Raw genomic sequence first — 18133 nt, forward strand, 5'->3', positions numbered from 1 at the left:
AAAGACCAAAAAAAGAAAAGGGGACTTAGCCAGCACGCGCAAAAAAACAACACCATAAGCTCACTGGACAGAGGCCTGGCCAGAGATCGCATCCGCAGCAAGGAAACTGCTCATCATCGATGAGGAATTCCTCGGATCGTTCTCCGCCGCCGCCGCCGCCGCCTCCTCCTCCTCCTCCTCCTCCTCCTCCATCTCCTCCCCCACCGCCATCTCCACATCCGGCTCAGGGCGCAGGGCCGCCACCCACTCCTCCCGGCTCCGCTCCCGGTTCACCTGCATGCCTAAAAGAAAGGCCTGCAGGGCCGCGAGCATCTCCACCTCGAGCCCCAACACCACCACCGCAACACGGGGCACAAAACTCCCCAGCAAACGCCACAGCCGTCTCACGTGACGCAGCAGCCAACGAAGCCTCCGAGGAGGCCTTTTGAAAAGGGCCTTGAGGCCCGTTGCCCAGAAGAGAGCACAGCACGCGAGAACCAAGACAGCCCACAGAATGCAAGCACACCAGACGACAGACACCAGTATTTGCCTATAGTAGGCTTTGACGAACTCGAGGAGGACCCCAGCAATGAGGCTTTGAGCGATTGCAGCTACTATACTCAGTTAGCAGAAGAACACAACAATAGTACGGGACAAGGACGACGAGGGCTGACGAGGACAAGGGGAGAGCACGAAGATGACGGCAACGACGGTGACGATGAAGGCATGGACGAGAATGGTGATGCTTGGGATGTGCTAGACAGAATATCATGAAGCACTTACGCCAAGTGAGAGCCATTTTTGCTTGGATGACTTGGTTCGCTGAAGAGAAGAAGAGAAGAAAACATCGCCAGGCATCGTGACGGCAGACATAACTATCAATGTCTAAATCTGGTGGCCATAGGAAAGAGCAGCGCGTGCCTTTTAGATTTGCGAAGCGCTCTTACTTTCAGGAGGCCGGGAATGCATATGGAAAGGACTCTCCAGCTGTAGACTATTATACTGGCAGTGTAGCGAAGAAGCTATTCAGGCTTACACGAATGCAGTCACGATAGCGGAAACTCCGCAGTGTTCTTGCAACAATGTGTTCTATTCGGTGCAATCAGGGAAGGCCTACGGACTGGCGTCAATGGGACTTGCAAGGGTGTAGCCGTGTAAGTTGGTAGGTTCGGCGTCAGGTGTTTCCCGCTTCTGGGGATTTAGCTCATGTGAGCCAGTGATAGCTTCCGTACGTGAGTACAGATTCCCGTTTGGGGGCCTGTTTGAACGAGGAGCTCTTGTAAGTTTCTCTGCGATGGATGGCACTCAGGCAGGCACTGCGCTGGGCATGGACAGAAACCCCAGGAAGTAACGAGGTATCTTTACAACCACCTCATGCATCAGAGCAGGTGCAATGGAAAATGAACGAACGATCGGGCTCCATTGGCTACTCGCTGAGAACACAGGCTCTTACTCGCTTGAATGGCTATTAACTTGCCTTTCCGGGTGTGGAGCTTCGCAGGTTACGGTCCAGGCTCAGAGGCTTCAAATTACCAACAGGACAGACCCCCGTTGAAACGCGAGTTTTCGAACAATATCAATCGTTGAATTGAGATGCGGATACCTATTTTCGTGGCTTGGCCTCTGTCCGCCACGTGGGAACCTTGAGGATGACACAAACCTACTCATATATGTGGCCCTCGAAAAAAACTTCCTGTCCATGGGGCGTGCCCGTTCCAATGCTATCTTGAAAAGGGTGACCACCAACGGATCACCGTGCAAAACCAATCCACCCAAGCGACATCATTCCAATCGAAGCATGGACACTGACGAGGAAGATTTGATCCAACTGGACACAACCCCGACAAGCTCTTCTGAGTCCGCCAAAGATGTGGACTTATCCCCCTACCACCAAGGGCCGACTAACGCTCCGCTACATATGGAGGCTGCTATGAAGCCGTTGCCTCCCCTCCATGAGCTAGAGGACCTGGAGCTCGAGAGACTGAGTCAACTCTGTCTACCGCGATGGGATAGCCGGGAGTTTTGGCGAAAAAAATCCAAGGCGATTCGACCCGAGCGAGTCGAGTACGCCGCATTGCTACGAAAGTCACCAAGCCAGGCATGGAAGCGAGCTATGCAGCAACTTCAATCTGGATTCTGCCGCAGCAGGCCTCTTGAGAAAGCCATTCCCTTCAGTCAGCCCCGCATAAACAAACCATTCCTTGGGGCTATGTCCATTATACTCTACGACATTCAGTTGCAGACAGGGAGCCAAGGAAACACCCTTGCGTATTCGCAGACACCACACCAAATTAACTCCAGACTGGCCACTTTGCATGACCTAATCTGCATGGTCAACCAATCGAACACATATCTGTCGCTTACCGCTCATTCTGTATTCGAGCACATGCTCCTCGTAGATTACGGCATGGAGGCGCCTCCTGTGAGGGTATACAGACCTTTCGCCGACAAGAAGGCCGAAAACGATATGTGGAAATGCGACTGGCCGATGTGGCATGCGTTATGTGCCGCGGTCAGCGAAATCGCCCAGAGCTGTACCCGTGGAAGACCGGTCAAAAACATCATTCGCAAGGCTGTCATTTGTCTCCGCTTCTTGGCATCTATCTCCCCTGCAGCGGGTGCTGTGTTCGGCAAGTCACACTATGAGTACGACCTTGCTCTCATGTTGCATCACTACCACACTCGCCGTACACATCTTCAGCCTCTAGAGTACTGGAAAGGTCGAACCGGATATCAAGGAATACTACAGGAGCTCATCAAAGACGTGCCACGAGTCGGGACGGAAAGATTGATGAGGAAGCTTTCCGTTGATTTCAACGAAAATATTGACAAGTTCGTTTCTGATTACGCTAAGCGTCGGGCGATGAAGGCAGTCGCCAAGCGCGTTGCAGTGAGACACGGGATTGAATTAGTTGCGCCAAAGGCAACAGGGCTAGGGACACCTTTGATCGAGCTGTACTATAAGAATGGCCTGCCAAAGAGAGAACAAGACTGAGGTCCTGTACTGAGAGCTTAGCGAAACGTGTAAGCATCCAATTAGCTTAGAAAACAGAGATTATTCCTAGCTTTGAAGACATAAACCCAGGGGCCCATCGCATCTGTCTATGGTGTAGGCTCACAGAACATATGCCTCTCATAACGTTGTCATTTCTTACGTGGAAAACACTCCAGAAAGCTCCTCCAGCTTGTGCGCCTTCATGAAATCCTCCCACGTGACAGGCTTGACAGTTGGATACTTTCCATTCTGAACATCGGGTCCAACGAATGTCCGACCATTGATCCAGTAGTACATGTAAAACCTGATGAAGATTAGCGATTGTCATTAGATGCGGCTGGACAACCTACAAAGACATGTACTTAAAAATGTCTGACGGATTCTCAGCCTGGGCGCGTTGCATGGTGGATTTGAGATCATCAATCGATCCCAAGCGTTCCATCTGCGGCTTAATTCCGTAGACCCTTTCGAAAGAGGCCGCAATTTCTTTGATGGTCTTTCTGTCTCCCAAGACTAGAACGTATTAGAAGAAGCTCATATGATTAGGACACAGCTTTACTTACACCTTTGAACACCAACAGCGGAGGGATCGGTCGCAACCGCCGCCGTGTACTCAGCGGCATTCTCGTAAGAGGTACCCTCCCACGGCTCGGTGCCCTCGCCCCAGTACTTGAACGTGTGCTTGACGGGGTCGACGACGAAGAAGAAGGGACTCATGATGGCGTCCATAAAACCTCCAATGAGAATGTGGACGCCCTTGACAGACTTCTTGGTTTCGAGGTACGCCTTCACATGCTTCATGGGGTCCTTGGGGAAGAGCTCGCCGAGTTCGAGCTTGGTGTAGTCCAGAGCCCAATCACTGGCGATGTATCGAGGAACCCCCTCAGACTCACACGCATCGATGAGAATTTTCTGTCCCTCGACCATGAGCTTGTCATCTCCAAGGTATGCGCAGATAACGACATCGGAGCCCTTGACGAAGTTTTGGATCTTTTCCTCGTCGTAGGCTTCACCTTGGAACAGCTGGACTTGTGGAGAAGATGCCAAGGGCGCGATGACCTTCTTGGGGTCACGGCAATAGCCTCGGAGGGTGACATCGGGGTTTTGGATGAGTTTGGAAGCAAGCAGGCGTCCAAACTTGCCGGTAATGCCAGCCAAAGCGACGGTGAAAGTCATGTTGATGAGTTGATAAGTTGTAGGAGAAGTAGTAATTCAAGAAGCTGTTTGATGAGATCGATATCCGTTCCTGGAAGATACCATTTGGGCTCTGAATACGTTTCTTTTAAATGCCAAAATTACCTGATCTTTCAAGTTGAACTGGACCTCGACGAGACGCCGCATATGTCATCAGTTAGTCCGTCAGGCTCCGAAAAGCACCTGTTCGCGCCGGGCCATTACCAATTATCGCGCTCTCTGATGACGCAGCGTCAAGAAGCCTGTTCTGAAACGGCACAACAAGACTACCGAGAATAGCGCGAGGTTGTGGGCAGACCTACCAGGCCGACGCCGGGTGGATCTCCCGTCGTCAGGAGCTCCGGCCTCCGACCTTGTCCGACGTAGAGTGCTGCCGTAATCATAACTAGCCCGACCCGGTGTGGCAGACCATCCGACTTTGTCATCTCAGAGATTTCAATGGAAAAGTGCACTGAATCGTGCAAATGCTTTGTAGGGCTTTTCGGTGGACAGTAAATTGTACAATGTCCAGCAAGTGATTAATACATATTTGAAGGAACAACCGTCCAAACTGTGTGACTTCTTCCATCTCCAACAACACCCAAACATTTCCACATCTTCCATTCACGTCTTCTAAATCTATTCGATACAATAGAACTGAAGACATGTCACGCGCACTCCTCATCACCGGCGCTACCGGCAAACAAGGCGGCGCCGTCATAAACGCCCTCCTTGCTCGCCAGCCCTCGGACTTTCTTCTCCTCGCAGTAACACGAAACGCACAATCCGCCTCAGCCAAGAGTCTGGCCACAAAATCCAAGAATATCAAGCTCGTCGAAGGTGACCTCGACGCGACACCCGCACTCTTCGCCTCTGCCAAAGCCGCGGCCGGGGCTGTTCCCCTGTGGGGCGTTTTCTCCGTGCAAGCTCTTCAAACGAACAGCAAGAATGCAGACCACGAGACTAGGCAGGGGAAGGCTCTTGTAGATGAGTCAATCAAAGCTGGCGTGCAGCACTTCGTTTACAGCAGTGTGGAACGTGGCGGCGACGAGAGATCATGGAGCAATCCCACTCCGGTACCGCATTTTATCACGAAACATCAGATTGAGCATCACCTGCGCGACTCCACGGCAAACGGAAAGAGTCCCATGGGATGGACGATCATCCGCCCAGTTATTTTCATGGACAACCTTCTGCCGGGTTTCTTCGGCAAAGTCTTCTTCACCATGCTGCGCGACACCATGAAGGATAAGCCTCTGCAGTGGATCGCGACAAAGGATATCGGCTTCTTCGCGGCGGAAGCTTTCCATCAACCGGCTACGTGGAATAAGAAGGCTTTCGGAATCGCGGGAGACGAGTTGACCTACGCGCAGCTGAGTCAGACTTTCGAGAAGGTCACGGGCGCTCCCACTGGGACGACTTTCGGACTGCTTGGCAAGGCGCTGAAGCATGGAGTTTCGGAGATTGGAGTGATGGTGGATTGGTTCAAGAATGATGGCTACAAAGCTAATTTGGCGGAAGCCAAGAAGGTTCATCCCGGTTTGACTAGCATGGAAGATTGGCTGAGGGACAGTGCTTTTGTGAAGAAGCCATAGCTGTATGCGGTTGAGATGGTGGCTTGTAAAAAGGTAACATTGGTTGCGAGTAATAATGTGTATCAATAATAGACAGTCTGACTTTGATCCTAATCGCTTTTCAGCTTGCTTTTGAGCTGGCACGGCAATTCGTACTCGCGTGAAGTTGACTTATGCTGAGTTTGGTCTGTAAAAGCCTGTGTACTGAAGTTCGAGGTAGTTGGTCGGTCTCGTTTGCCCAGAAGCTTGGCTGTTTTCAAGCCAAGACACGTTTCCTAAAGCCCCTATGTTCAGAGTTTGTTCCTGAGTTCTTGTTGAATTCAGTGGCTGACTACTGTCACCCCGGAAGACTCAATGTGCTTCCGAGTGGGAAACTCGACGCAATCTGTTGATCTTGAACTCACGATTTAGGAAGTAAAATCCGCACACACTTGGCATGTTCACAAGAGCTGATGTGCCGATTCTCGACGAATTTCATGCAGAGCCACCGTCCCTTCAGTTCGTCCCAAGAATCGGTGTTAGTCAAGGATTCCCGGTGCTATCACACGTCTGGGACCAGCTCACATGTCAATCAAGTCTCAGGAACCCGCGCCTAGGCCGAGATAAGGCACATGGTTCCGCATCGAGACACTTCGGACTCCCAAGAGTCGAGCTGAAATGCAGGATGCCTTGTCTTGAGCCAGATCCCGCCCGAGCTCATGCCGCAGCCCTGCAAGATGAAGGTCACGATTTCTTGTGTGCGCGTCTTGGATCTCCGACAACCGCTACTGTCCAATTAGACTCAAACAACCACTTTTTCTGTCAACCAGGATTGGATGATCAACCTGAAGCCAATTTTGGATCTGCGCCACAGGTGGAAAATGTCGTGATTTCGACCCCGTTCCCCTCTCTGGAGGTTTGAAAGCCCATGGCACAGCAGCCAGGCGCTCCAATGGCGGCCTCTTTCTTGCGAGCGCTCAGACGCGAGCGAAGAGAGATTCTCGTAACTGGCCAAGTGAAATGATCTGCCCAGGGGTTCATCACAGCGTCGTCATTCCTATCTATCGTCTTGCTGCGTTTCGCGTTTCTCATCCTGGCTAGCTTCCCGTGTTGGTGTCTCGACTTTCCCGGCCAACTGCCCAATTCGTGCACGGCCTCGGACCTGCGATTTCTAATTATTAATTCTTCCCCGATTTTTCGTTGCTACCGACGATCTGGATCGCGTGCATGGACAACTGTCAAGAAAACACCGCGGCTTATTGTGCCTGATGGCGGGGTTTGACACGATGTCAGAATTCAAAGGTCACCCACAGCCCCCCCATCTTGGGATTTTCAGGAGTCCCACTTGGCACTCAACGACAGCGGTTTCTGGGCGAGTTGCGTTTCAAGCCACTTGACAAATGTCACAAAAGTGTCAAAGACGAAACCCCCCCTCCATGCAAAATAAATAAAAATTTCTCGCGGCGGGGTAAAACGAAAAGAAACGAAAAGTAATCGCTTTGCAATGGTTTTTCGAATTGAGGCGTTTTTTAACTGACATGCCACTGTTTCATTGCAGTTTCCATTCTTGCCGTCTTCCCCGGGATGGCTCATGACACCCTAGACGGTCTTGACAGCCATGATCGACTTAAGATCTACAGCAACCGAGCAGCTTTCCTGCACCTCGAGACCTTTGACGTCTTCCACCGCGTTCTATCCGGTCCACACGATCACCAACCGCCAATAACGTCAACATGCAGTCGGAAGGGAGCTTTGGCATTCCAGAGGGCTCTACCGTTCTTGTGACGGGTGTGAATGGCTTCATCGGTTCCCATGTCTGCAGTCAACTGCTACAGCTTGGTTTCGATGTCCGCGGGACCGTCAGAGATCCGACAAAGTACGCCTGGGTCGAGTATTTGATGGAGAGGGACAACCCGAAAGGTTGCTTCACGCTGGCCTCTCTGCCGGACCTCGAGGACGCGGGGGCCTTTGATTGTCTTGTTGATGGTTGGTGTCTGGAATAGAACAGTCTGGCTCCTTTTTAATGACTTGTGCATAGGCGTTTCGGCTGTCATCCACGTGGCCTCGCCAGTGTCTTTGAGTCCCGACCCAGAGAGCGTCATTCCGAACAGCATCAACGGCGCCATGAATGCCCTCAAAGCAGCCAACAGATCGCCAACTGTCAAGAGATTCGTCTTGACTAGCTCGTCGGTTGCAGCGGCTCTACCAAAGCCTGGTCAGAAAGGCGAAGAGGTGACAACAACAAGCTGGAACATTGAGTCAGTTGCGGTTGCGTGGGGGAAGCCTCATCCGCACCAAGCATGGCACGTCTATGCGGCAAGCAAGATTGAAGCGGAGAGGGCAGTCTGGAAATTCTACAACCAAGACAAAAGCTGCCGTCCAGACTTGGTCGTCAACACAGGTAGTTTCTCTGCCAATCTTGTTAACAAGTAGTTTGCTGATGATTTGAAAGTGCTCCCTAGTTGCAACTTCGGCAGGAGCCTCGATGTTATCAATCAAGGCCACCCTTCAACATCATCGTTCATTGAAAGTCTGTGGTACGGGATTAACATGGACCAACTGGCGTGTAGTCCTCCGCGTAGGTTCTACTTCGCATCATTAAATGGTGATTTAGCTGATGGAGAGTTTAGAGCACTTTGTTGATGTTGAAGACACCGCAAGGCTTCACGTTGCCTGCGCCGTACTGCCAGAGGTCCAAGGCGAACGAGTCTTTGCGTGGGCCGAGCCTTTCAACTTCGATGCCGTGCTAGACATTTTGCGCAGCGAGTTTCCCAACAAACATTTCGTGGAGAACTTCCACAACTACCGCGATCTATCTACCGCAGAGAAAGCAAAGTCGCGAGCCGCCCAGCTGCTGCGACGAATGGGGAGGAACGGTTTCACTTCATTGGAGGAGAGTGTTTTACTAAATGTTGACGATCTGCCCTAGGTAGCAGATCAAACCTTTGAATCTTAGGAGGGACGGGGTTTTGGTGTTTCGGGGAAGACGCAACACGACCACAGGAGCAAGCCATGGAACTTGCACCAGAAGGAACGACACTTTCATTCATCCATACATATTTACCAACTACTTTACTTTGGGATACGACATCTCCCAGCTTCAAGCATGAGTTGGCCATAGCGCTAAGCTGGCATGCAGGGTGCGGATGCAACCCGCCATTGAGGTGGAGGACCAGGGCCAACTCTCCACTCCTTAGCCAAAGGCCAAGGCTTAAGGCCGCAATATACGTCATTTGAACAATGCATGAAGGGTGCTACTGAATGCCATCTGATCTGCTGAAAGTGACTATGCATTCCTAGTTGTTGATTGCGTCTGGTAGTCATGGATGATTGCTAGCTTGCTATGGATGTAGTGACTCCCCGCAGTTCAAGGTCGAGAACTCCCCAGATCCACACGTTTGCCATTACAGACACCATCGCAGTAGTTTGAACAAGCCTATTCCAAGGCCATCTTCGAAGTCCCGCGCGTGATGGCTTGCTACAGTCGTGGCAAGCACCGTACCTGCTCGAAGGAACCCGTGTGTCCGTCAACCACAAAACTCTTCCCATCGAAAGAAACCCGTTCATAGCTCCACTAGTTATTTTGTCAGAGGTTTGTAAGAGCAGAAAAAGCAAGCAGGAAAAGTCGTACTATTTACTGAGACCACACTTGCAGGCCGAGGGTAGGGTTGTCGGTGGAGAGACGGGACGTGGAGCAACTGTCGCCAGCGCCAAGAGGGACGCAGACGGATCCGTACACGCAGAACAAAAGCCACTTGTTGGAGGTGTTCTTGACGGAAAGAGTCGTGTCGGTCATGGTCATGGAGCCGTAGGAAGGAGAAGTCGCGGTGTACGTGCTGCCGCTCTGGGAGAAGCTAACGCTGTCGACAGTGCCACAGCCGGGGCATCCGCCATCGCGGACGCACTCGGCGGCGAAAGCCGCAGGGACGAGAGGGGCGAGGAAGGCGGCGAATTTCATCTTGAGACTGAAGACTTAACGAAAGTTGAGTTGTGGCTATTGACAAGGGCTGCAAGTATTGATCACAGGCGGTGGTGGCAGCAGAAGAAAGTCATCTCGAGTAGAGAATCTCCTGGGAGTTTATATGCTCACTCACCGGCCTCCCACCAGGTAACATCGCGTTCTACGGACACTCAATCTTACGATGCCATCTATTGCCGTTCTCGTTTTCGCAACATTGCATACCTTGCGCCACCGTTGTGCATGAGAGTACATCACCGGTTGCCATCGGGATGCACGATCAACGCTCTCTATCTGAGTTCATCTCGGCTCGTAGGTTCCGAAGAGGCAGTTGGGCTTCCCGCGCGCTACCGTACGGTAGTATAGATGCGACACTATCCCCGCATACGGTCGCCATATTTAGTCAGGCCACTGACTCGATTTAGAAGTCTATGCCGATGGAACCCCAGCCCGGGGATTTGTAAAGTCTTTTAAACAAGGCCGCGATCGGCAGATGTTGCTTTCTAACAAGCGATTAAACCGGTTTGTATACCTCGGTAGGGCCGGAATGGCTCAATTGACGTTGTAAGGTGGAACGGTTCGTCTGTTCTTGTTTCTTTGCCAAGATGCCCCTCGACAGAGCTCTCAACAAGCTTATTCCCGACTGACGTTGGCTGGACCGGGTATCTTCAGCGGGGAAGCCAAGTGGCAGCCGCAAGACAACCTAGTGCAAACAATCTGCAGATCATCCCGCAGCAAGGAAAGCCAAGACTTTTGGAATGCTCCTTCGAGGAAATCGTTTCCAGGGGCAACCGAAACGGTAAATCGGGAGCGAAATAGTTCCGAGTTGATTGCAAGCAGCGTCAGGGGTAAGACCTTAGCCGACCAGACTTCAGCCAGGTCTGGTTTATCAGTCACCCTAAAAAGGTAGTTGTCTAAAGACACATGAAGGCTGGAAATCGATACGAATTCTTGTAATGCTGGTGTGGGCACTGATCTTCGTGGGGTATATGATGACGATCTTTGATTGCTAAAGACTCCTTAAAGACTCCTGCTTGACTAGAGCAATCATGCGGATGTCTCTGAAAAGATGACGTGCACGGTTACCGTATGAGATCACCTTTTCATCAAGTGAAAGTGTCGGCTTGCCAACCGTGCCTCGAGTTCCTCATCACGCTATCTTCCCCTCATCGACCCTTAGAACTCTGTCGAACATGTCTAGCCCCTCAGTGTGATGTGTCACAATAATCATTGTACTCTTAGGATGGGTGCTGAGAATGTTATGGATCATGGCCTTATGGGTCATAGTATCCATCCTTTTCAAAGTTGATGTTAGCCACGGCCCTTGAAGAGGGACAAGATGCGAAACTCACCCACTTGTAGGCTCATCCATGACATACAGAGCGCTTCTTCTCAGCAACGCCCTCGCAATACCAAGGCGCTGTTGCCAACCAAATGAAGAGTACCGAGAAGATTCCCATGCTTGATCGACGTCAATCATGGCTTCGTCTCGGCCATTGTACGACAAACCGACTGACATAAGTCTAATCATGTCCACAACATCAGAAAGAGAGTGGTCATCGCCGGGGTCCAGATTTGTCTTGACGCTAGCCTGTCCGTTGTAGAATGAGAATTGAGGTGCTCCGACAAGTCTCTGGCGAAGCAATTGAGGTGAGACCGTATCTAAGTCGACACCGTCTATGTGGACGGAGCCGCCGGTCTTTGTTATTAGCCCAAACAGAAGTTGAGCCAAAGAGCTTTTCCCGCTTCAAAGATTCAGTAAATCTTTCCAGATAAAATAAAAACCCTTGAAGCTTACCTCCCGGTTCTTCCAACTAAGGCAATCTTTTCGCCGGATCGGATGTGAATTGATACGTTGGTGAGAACCTTATGATCACTGGAAAGATACGATTATGGTGGGTTTCCTGTGAGTGATTGAGCCGGGAGACTTACCCGTACGCCGCCGAAACATCACGAAGGACGACCTCACCTTTAGAAGGCCAGTCACCTATTAGCTGTTCCACATGCGCCCCAGCACCGTTTGCCGATCGACGGTTCTTGCTAGGGGTTGTTGCAATAAACTCCCTGATGCGTCGAACGACGCCCAATTGTGCTTCGAGAAGAGTCAACCAATTCATGAGCATCTTCAAGTCAGATCCTAGTGTAATTGTGTTCACCAGAGCAACGCCAGCCCAGCCAACGTTGACCTTGGACTTTAGCCCGACCAGGAGGGCTGCCAGCGTTCCCGCAACCCCACCGCCAAGAAGTCCAATCACAAGAAAAAGCCAAGACTGTAGAGATCGAAAGAGATATGCTGACTTGCTGGCCTGATAGACCTGATTGACGAGAGTGCTGGATGCGCTGTCCTGCAAATTGAAGGCTCGAATCGTCGCACGTCCGTCACAGCTTGCTCGCAAAGTTCCGATCACAGGTGCTTGTGAAGCAATTTGTAGAGTTCGAAGCTGTGAAGAGGTGGATAGGTAGCTGCGCTGGATGAAGTAGAGGGCAAAAAGAGAGACTGCGAGGCTGATCAGAGTGTAAACGGAACCTGCAGCCAGTACACCCATTGATGCCAGAACGGCGGCGATGGCTTTCATAGGGGAGCATCATGGTCAGCTGGAGTTCCTTGAATAGCCGGTGTGGTAGATCTTACCCCATGTCGAGTTGAGAACAGCCAGGGGAAGAGCGAGGTCAAGAACATTGACGTCGTTTGTAAATCTAAACATAAGGTAAGTAGGTGGAGCCGACGCACAAGAGACAGCGTGAACTCTTGTCTTTAACTGACCTATTGAGAGTTTCTGCGCCATTCGTCTCCAGAAAGCTGGCGGAAGAGCTGCAGAAGTGTGGTATCAGCACCATATACGAACGACCGAAAGCCATCTGGAGACTGCTTACCTGACCAAGACATCGAGCATATCCCTATGAATTGAGACTGCAGACTTTGGTATCATCCGGAGGAAGAACACACTGAAAGACCAATCTCAGTTGACTGCCGACCTTCGAGAGACTTCCCAGGATGAACTCACCCGCAGGCCACAAGGATACCGATAAACCCCGAACCGACAATGAGAGAGTATATCCCGATGTAGAAGCCAGGGGACCTCGAATAGTCGCCAGCTTGATATTTTCCTGTCCAATACGACAGAAAGAATGCTATGGCACGATCGCTCAACGCGTTAGCTATGGGAAACCCGAGGAAACCAGGAACGTACGGCTGGCTTTGTTTATGCCGGAGACAACACACGTCGCTGCTATGGATACCGCAAGATTCCATGCTCCAAATGACTTCATGTAATTCCCGAAATCACGCATCAAGAACTGTGTCTTTTTGACTCGAGGCGACTGAGCGGCATCTGCAGCCGTTGGCGTGGTCTCTGTGTTGAGAGTTTTTACCTTTCCGGTTTCCGTTGATGAACTCTTTTCTTCAGCCTCCACCTGTGGTCGAGAGTGAGCTGTTGAGTCAGTATTATCTTCGACTGTAGAGGGTCCCTCCAAGTCCATGACTGATGGATGTTGATCAGTGTCAATTGCCTCAGTCCGTCGAAGCATTCCTTCCACGATCGAGAGTGTTTCATGGGCGAAACTTGATGGTATCGTTGTCGTTTCCAGAGGCATGGCAGCCAGGATAGCCATTTCCTGTCTTCTTTGGGTGATAAAACCCCGCGGGCCAAACAAGGCTGTATTTATATCTCTTATGGTCTTGGCGTCAAGACCCGTGAAGACGTCATCGAGGATTAAAAGATCTGCTTCATGATATAACGCTCGTGCGAGGGCCAGTCGTTTCCTCTGACCTCCACTGAGAGAGGTCCCCACGCTGTCGACGACGATGGTCTCGTCACCACTTGACCACCGAGAAATATCGGGCCCGAGGCAGCAGCAGCTGAGAACAGCTGAGTAGAGTGTACCGTCGAAGGGGCGCTGCAAGATGATGTTTTGGCGGACAGTGCGGCCGGCCAAGAAGTATGGAGACTGATCGCAGAAGGCAATCTTGTTGGTGCCCAACTGTAACATGCCTGCAGAGATGCGAACCTCTCCCACGAGAGACTTCAAAATGATCGACTTGCCGCAGCCTGAGCTGCCCGTGACTACAGTCATTGTTCCCTTCTTAATGGTGAGGGAGACGTTATGAATGATTGCTTCAACGCCCCAAGCCAAAGATGCCTCGGAAAATCTTGCTAAGGTAGAGGCTTCCTTTTCCAGGCGAATGAGCCCGCTGACAGCGGTCTCCATCCCTGTGGCGTCGTTATGCCTTTCAGACGACCTGTCTTTGGGCTTCACGTAGGCTATAATGCGACCCCAGCTGACAACACCTTCGTACAATGCCGGAAGCATCTGGATGAGGGTAGGAAATGATCCGAGCATGATAGAAATAACCGAAAGAGCTGTGAATAGAGTCGAGTAGTCCAAGTTTGCTCCGTTGATAGCTGCGTAGATGCCAAAGGTCACTAGAAGTGACAGGCCGTTCACAGAGTCCGCTAGCATGAGGTTAGTCAAGATTGCTTGAAGCCCATAGAATAGTCATGAACTGACAGGCAAAGACCACTCCGATCAGGAATTTCCGGTACAGAGACATTGCCTCGATTTCGATCTGGCGATTTTCAAGCACTTCTCTCTCAGCCATGGCCTGCATCCCAGCTATGCGAATGCTTCGCGTCTTCTCAATGAGCTGGCCCACCGAGCGTATCCGACGCTCGGTAGCCTCCAGAGCGTAGCGTTGACTTTTCGTCAATTTGCTACCGAGGGCTATCGGAACACTGACACTCACGAGGGCCAAGAGCAGAGGCCCGATGAAGACCAGGGCGACGGCGTTGTACAAGAGATACGCCCCAACCCCTACGATGATCGTACTGGTGATAACGTCGGGGATTACTTTAAGAACAAAGACGGCCTGTGTCACATCCACATTTGCCAGGACTGTGACTTTTGCGCTCTCGGCGTCGTTCGAGGAGGTCGCTTGCGATGTCGCTGGCTCTAGAGATCTGAGGTGAATGCGGTAGGTGAGGTAAGCCCGAATGCGGAACGATATTTGGTCGACAATATGAGTACTCTGTGCAACGAGGATGTTGAGAAGGGTGAAGCTTGTAATTCAAGTTAGTTGTCGACTCAACACTTTGGGTGACCCCGGACTTGGGGATCCCACTGAAATCTGGGCAACTCACTCAATGAACAGAGCGACGACGAGCCATGAACCGATAGATGTATGACTTTCAGTCTGTAGAAAGGCTACTAAAGCGCCAATTATGATTGGCTGACAAAGTGTAGTCGCAGCTGTCAACGCAGCTAATATCACGGCCAACACGAACAAGAGGTAGGTTCGAAGGGAAGTGTCTCGGGCCATTTGCCTCATAAAAGAACGGTTCTCATCCTTCTTCGGATCTGCATCGGGCGATGGGAAGAAGGCCGAGGTTGGGTGGGTTTCGATGCGTTCTAGGTCGCTTTGCAAAATATCTCCTCTTTTCCCGGCCGAAAGAAGCGGACCGAGCCATCCCAGAAACATTAGGCTGGCAAAGCTTACTTCCTTCTCTCTTGATGGGAAAAGAGCATACCCGTTCGCCATCGCGTCCGATGGAGGGGAAGCGCCACTCAAACACGATATGACGAGCCCAGAGACGGCATAAAGGACTGTCGCTGTCGTTTGAATAGCCACTATGGCCGTAGATATTGGCGCGAACCCATGGTTAGTTATGACGGTCCATAGTGTCGCGAGTCTGAAACTGTCTAGGACCGCGAACCCGAGGAGAAGCAGTTCTAGTAAGTGTGATCCTTTTCGACTATTGGTGTAAAGTATGAGAATTATCAGCGCGCAGGTAATTTCTGTGACATGGCTCGGTAAGGTGGTTCCCGTCCGAATGGTGTCCAGGTTCGTCCGAGAGATGGAATAAAGGATGAGTGAAGCTACGTGAGCAGTGAATATCAGAACCAAGGGGACCTGTGAATCAATCAGAAAGATGTATCCCGATCGTGAAATCGATGAAACGAACCAGACGCTCCAATGCGATCAACCGATATGGCTTCCAAGTCAACCCCTTTGATAGCGGTAAGCCTTCAGCAATATTTACGGCGAATTTGGCCAACAGGGCTATCATAGCCAAGGCGCGAGGAAGGATGCATAGTATGGCATTGCAGAAGTCCAAAGACAAGAACACGGCGCCCGTGGGTGTCGAAGATATGGGCCAAGCCATATTCTTGAAAGGATGATGCGTCGCTCCAGAATGACCTGTTCGGCCTTCATGGCGGAACTCGGGGATCCCATCTCCAACAATTCGGAAGAATATCACTTTGTTCCGGGGCTTACTTGATGTGGCTGACAGGGGCCATTCGTCGAGGGCAATTGGTTGGAACGTGGTTGGGACTTTTGAACGGCGGCGCCGATCAGCGCACCACAGATGTTGTCGGCCAGGCCGTGGTTGAAGGGCAATAAGGAGTGTCGTAACGTCGCGGCAATAGCTTTACGGGAGAGCGCAAAGAAACACGATAGACACAACGAAATGTTTTGCGAACACACGGAAATTTGAGATAATCACGAACCTGGCATCAGTCAAGATGGGCATACGCTGTTACTTGCTTCATTCCAAGTAACAGACATGATGAATTGTCTTCCGCCTCTTAGTCTAACTGATTTCGAATCTAGGATGTTGTCTTGCTGTTCTTTAGGACGAACCGAGAGAGTTACTCGATAATCGTAATGCTCTCTTTATTTCGAAGACTCAACCCATTCGGGAACCGACTTCTTGAGGAACGTCATGAACTTCCAGAAACCAACAGCCTCTTCGACGTTGCCAGCGGGATCTACCACCCGCTCCGGGAAAGCTATGCCGGCCCCAAAGAGCCCGGGAATATAAGTGCGACCCTGAGCACTTGTCTCGCCAGGCTGAGCAGAGAATCTTCCGTTAGAAGCATCATGATAAACGGACAACGGTTGCGTCTCAGCGCCAGCCTTTTCAACGACGCCCAGGTCTGGCAGAGGGTTTCGTTGAAAGCCGATAGCTTGGATAAGGTGGGTGCAACTAGGAAGCTCCGACGCATACACGGCCTGCTCATCCTCCGGTGACATCAACAGCTTGGTAATGACCTTCTTGGCAGAGCTGTTTCCGAATAGTCGGTCCTCAAGATTCTTGCGAGCCCACTCCGCAGCCTCGCCCTTGAGGCCTGTGTTGTCGTACAAGATCCATCCATCCTTGTACTCGGCGTAGCGCAAGTCCTTGTGGCGGGTGAACCACTTGATACGGAGGTTCGGGTGTGATGTCGTCGCAAGGTTGTAGAGATTCATGAGAACCAGAACAGCTGAATGAGAGGCACCCACGACAGCCACTGTGGCATCAGAGGGTATCCTCCCACCCAAAGATGACGGTCTCAAAGCCGCATCCAGGTGCACCGTCACGAGATTCTCCGGCAATCCCCCCGTCATCAGCTGGGGCTGCGAAATCGGACTGGAACCAGTGCACAGCACAAGCTTCGACGTCTTTGCGTATCTCTTGCCATCCAGAGCAACTGTCCATTCTCTTGTTTGCTACAAAAATAGGTGAGTGAGGTTCATTTTAGATTTTGAGTGAGTGGGTCGCACCTTGTTCAGGATGGCGGATGTGACTTTGGCTCGACGCTGCTCTACGTTCTGGAAATGACGAGGAACGCCTTTGGAGAGCATCAAACAGAGGTCTGCCGCATACTTGAGCTCACAACCTTGGTCCTTTTGCAGCTGCTGAAGTGCAGTGAACGCATTGGGTTGCTCTGCGGCCTCCACAATCTGGCGAAAGGGCGCCACAGCCGTCGCAAAGTCGACGAATAGGCCTGCTTTTGTGTTGCTGGGAACCTGGCGGTAGGAAGTCCCAACCCGACCAGCCTGGAAAAGGCGATCGACCCAAAGCTGGCGGTGCTGCGGCCGATGCTCAAGCAGGCTGCCAATGGCAGCGAGCCCAGCTGGCCCGCCACCGACGACTACCGAGTCGACCAGGCGAGCTTCGGATATCGACTTGGCTGCGATTGAGGCCATGATCGAGTCGCAGGGTATGTTGAAGAGAAGAGAGGAAAATTGCAGGCGACGATGCCAAACTAGGTTAAATGAGAACTGTGCACGTTGTCCAATAATCGGTGTACAGTGGGTACCCAACTCCAGGGGCTGCTTCGCGCTAAGGACCGTGCCACTAGTACAGTGCTGACTGTACCTTTTTTGCCGTCAGGTGGTCCGTTATCTGGTGATTGAGACACTGCCCGATAACTGTCTCTCAATTTGACCCTTGCAAGTCGCTGACTCATCAGCTCAGCGGAGTCTATGAGTTGCTTTCCGATTTGTTGTTGTCGACGAGCAAGTTCAAGTGTTTGAACCTGAACTGAGAGCACCATGCTTGATCTCTACCTGCGGCTCATTCTCATCACTGACTTTGAGGTGGCAATCTCTTGCACTCAAGACTCAAGGCCACCACCAACACCAGCTCTCTTAGCCGTCGCGCTGAGTTTTAGTCCCCTGTAACTCGCTGTCGGCGTTCCCGCGACGACCTT

At 51.5% G+C, this 18133-nt stretch overlaps 7 protein-coding genes across 7 annotated transcripts; 3 read left to right on the plus strand and 4 right to left on the minus strand.

The window, feature by feature from the left end:
* Positions 1–2365: 2365 nt before the first annotated feature.
* GCG54_00005686 (uncharacterized protein) lies at positions 2366–2974 on the plus strand (the record flags this gene model as incomplete). Its single annotated transcript, XM_045405704.1, has 1 exon — positions 2366–2974. One exon carries the CDS (start codon positions 2366–2368, stop codon positions 2972–2974), a length of 609 nt encoding a protein of 202 aa, XP_045264806.1.
* Positions 2975–3130: 156 nt separating this feature from the next.
* GCG54_00005687 (uncharacterized protein) lies at positions 3131–4150 on the minus strand (the record flags this gene model as incomplete). The annotated part of the gene is made up of 3 exons (XM_045405705.1): positions 3131–3278; positions 3325–3487; positions 3538–4150. 3 exons carry the CDS (start codon positions 4148–4150, stop codon positions 3131–3133), a joined length of 924 nt encoding a protein of 307 aa, XP_045264807.1.
* Positions 4151–4812: 662 nt separating this feature from the next.
* GCG54_00005688 (uncharacterized protein) lies at positions 4813–5742 on the plus strand (the record flags this gene model as incomplete). Its single annotated transcript, XM_045405706.1, has 1 exon — positions 4813–5742. The coding sequence occupies one exon, from the start codon at positions 4813–4815 to the stop codon at positions 5740–5742; it is 930 nt and encodes a 309-aa protein (XP_045264808.1).
* A 1691-nt stretch (positions 5743–7433) lies between these two features.
* GCG54_00005689 (Aldehyde reductase 2) lies at positions 7434–8629 on the plus strand (the record flags this gene model as incomplete). Its single annotated transcript, XM_045405707.1, has 4 exons — positions 7434–7686; positions 7739–8101; positions 8153–8278; positions 8331–8629. The coding sequence occupies 4 exons, from the start codon at positions 7434–7436 to the stop codon at positions 8627–8629; spliced, it is 1041 nt and encodes a 346-aa protein (XP_045264809.1).
* A 705-nt stretch (positions 8630–9334) lies between these two features.
* GCG54_00005690 (uncharacterized protein) lies at positions 9335–9658 on the minus strand (the record flags this gene model as incomplete). The annotated part of the gene is made up of 1 exon (XM_045405708.1): positions 9335–9658. One exon carries the CDS (start codon positions 9656–9658, stop codon positions 9335–9337), a length of 324 nt encoding a protein of 107 aa, XP_045264810.1.
* Positions 9659–10808: 1150 nt separating this feature from the next.
* GCG54_00005691 (ABC transporter FUM19) lies at positions 10809–15194 on the minus strand (the record flags this gene model as incomplete). Its single annotated transcript, XM_045405709.1, has 11 exons — positions 10809–10953; positions 11011–11403; positions 11457–11534; positions 11591–12227; positions 12291–12355; positions 12423–12470; positions 12533–12604; positions 12664–12766; positions 12850–14112; positions 14168–14715; positions 14797–15194. The coding sequence occupies 11 exons, from the start codon at positions 15192–15194 to the stop codon at positions 10809–10811; spliced, it is 3750 nt and encodes a 1249-aa protein (XP_045264811.1).
* A 1137-nt stretch (positions 15195–16331) lies between these two features.
* On the minus strand, positions 16332–17627 carry GCG54_00005692 (uncharacterized protein; the record flags this gene model as incomplete). Its single annotated transcript, XM_045405710.1, has 2 exons — positions 16332–17147; positions 17202–17627. The coding sequence occupies 2 exons, from the start codon at positions 17625–17627 to the stop codon at positions 16332–16334; spliced, it is 1242 nt and encodes a 413-aa protein (XP_045264812.1).
* Between the last annotated feature and the right edge of the window lie 506 nt (positions 17628–18133).

The sequence above is a fragment of the Colletotrichum gloeosporioides genome (genome assembly GCF_011800055.1).
Source record: "Colletotrichum gloeosporioides strain Lc1 chromosome Unknown consensus_41, whole genome shotgun sequence".
Classification (NCBI taxonomy): domain Eukaryota; kingdom Fungi; phylum Ascomycota; class Sordariomycetes; order Glomerellales; family Glomerellaceae; genus Colletotrichum; species Colletotrichum gloeosporioides.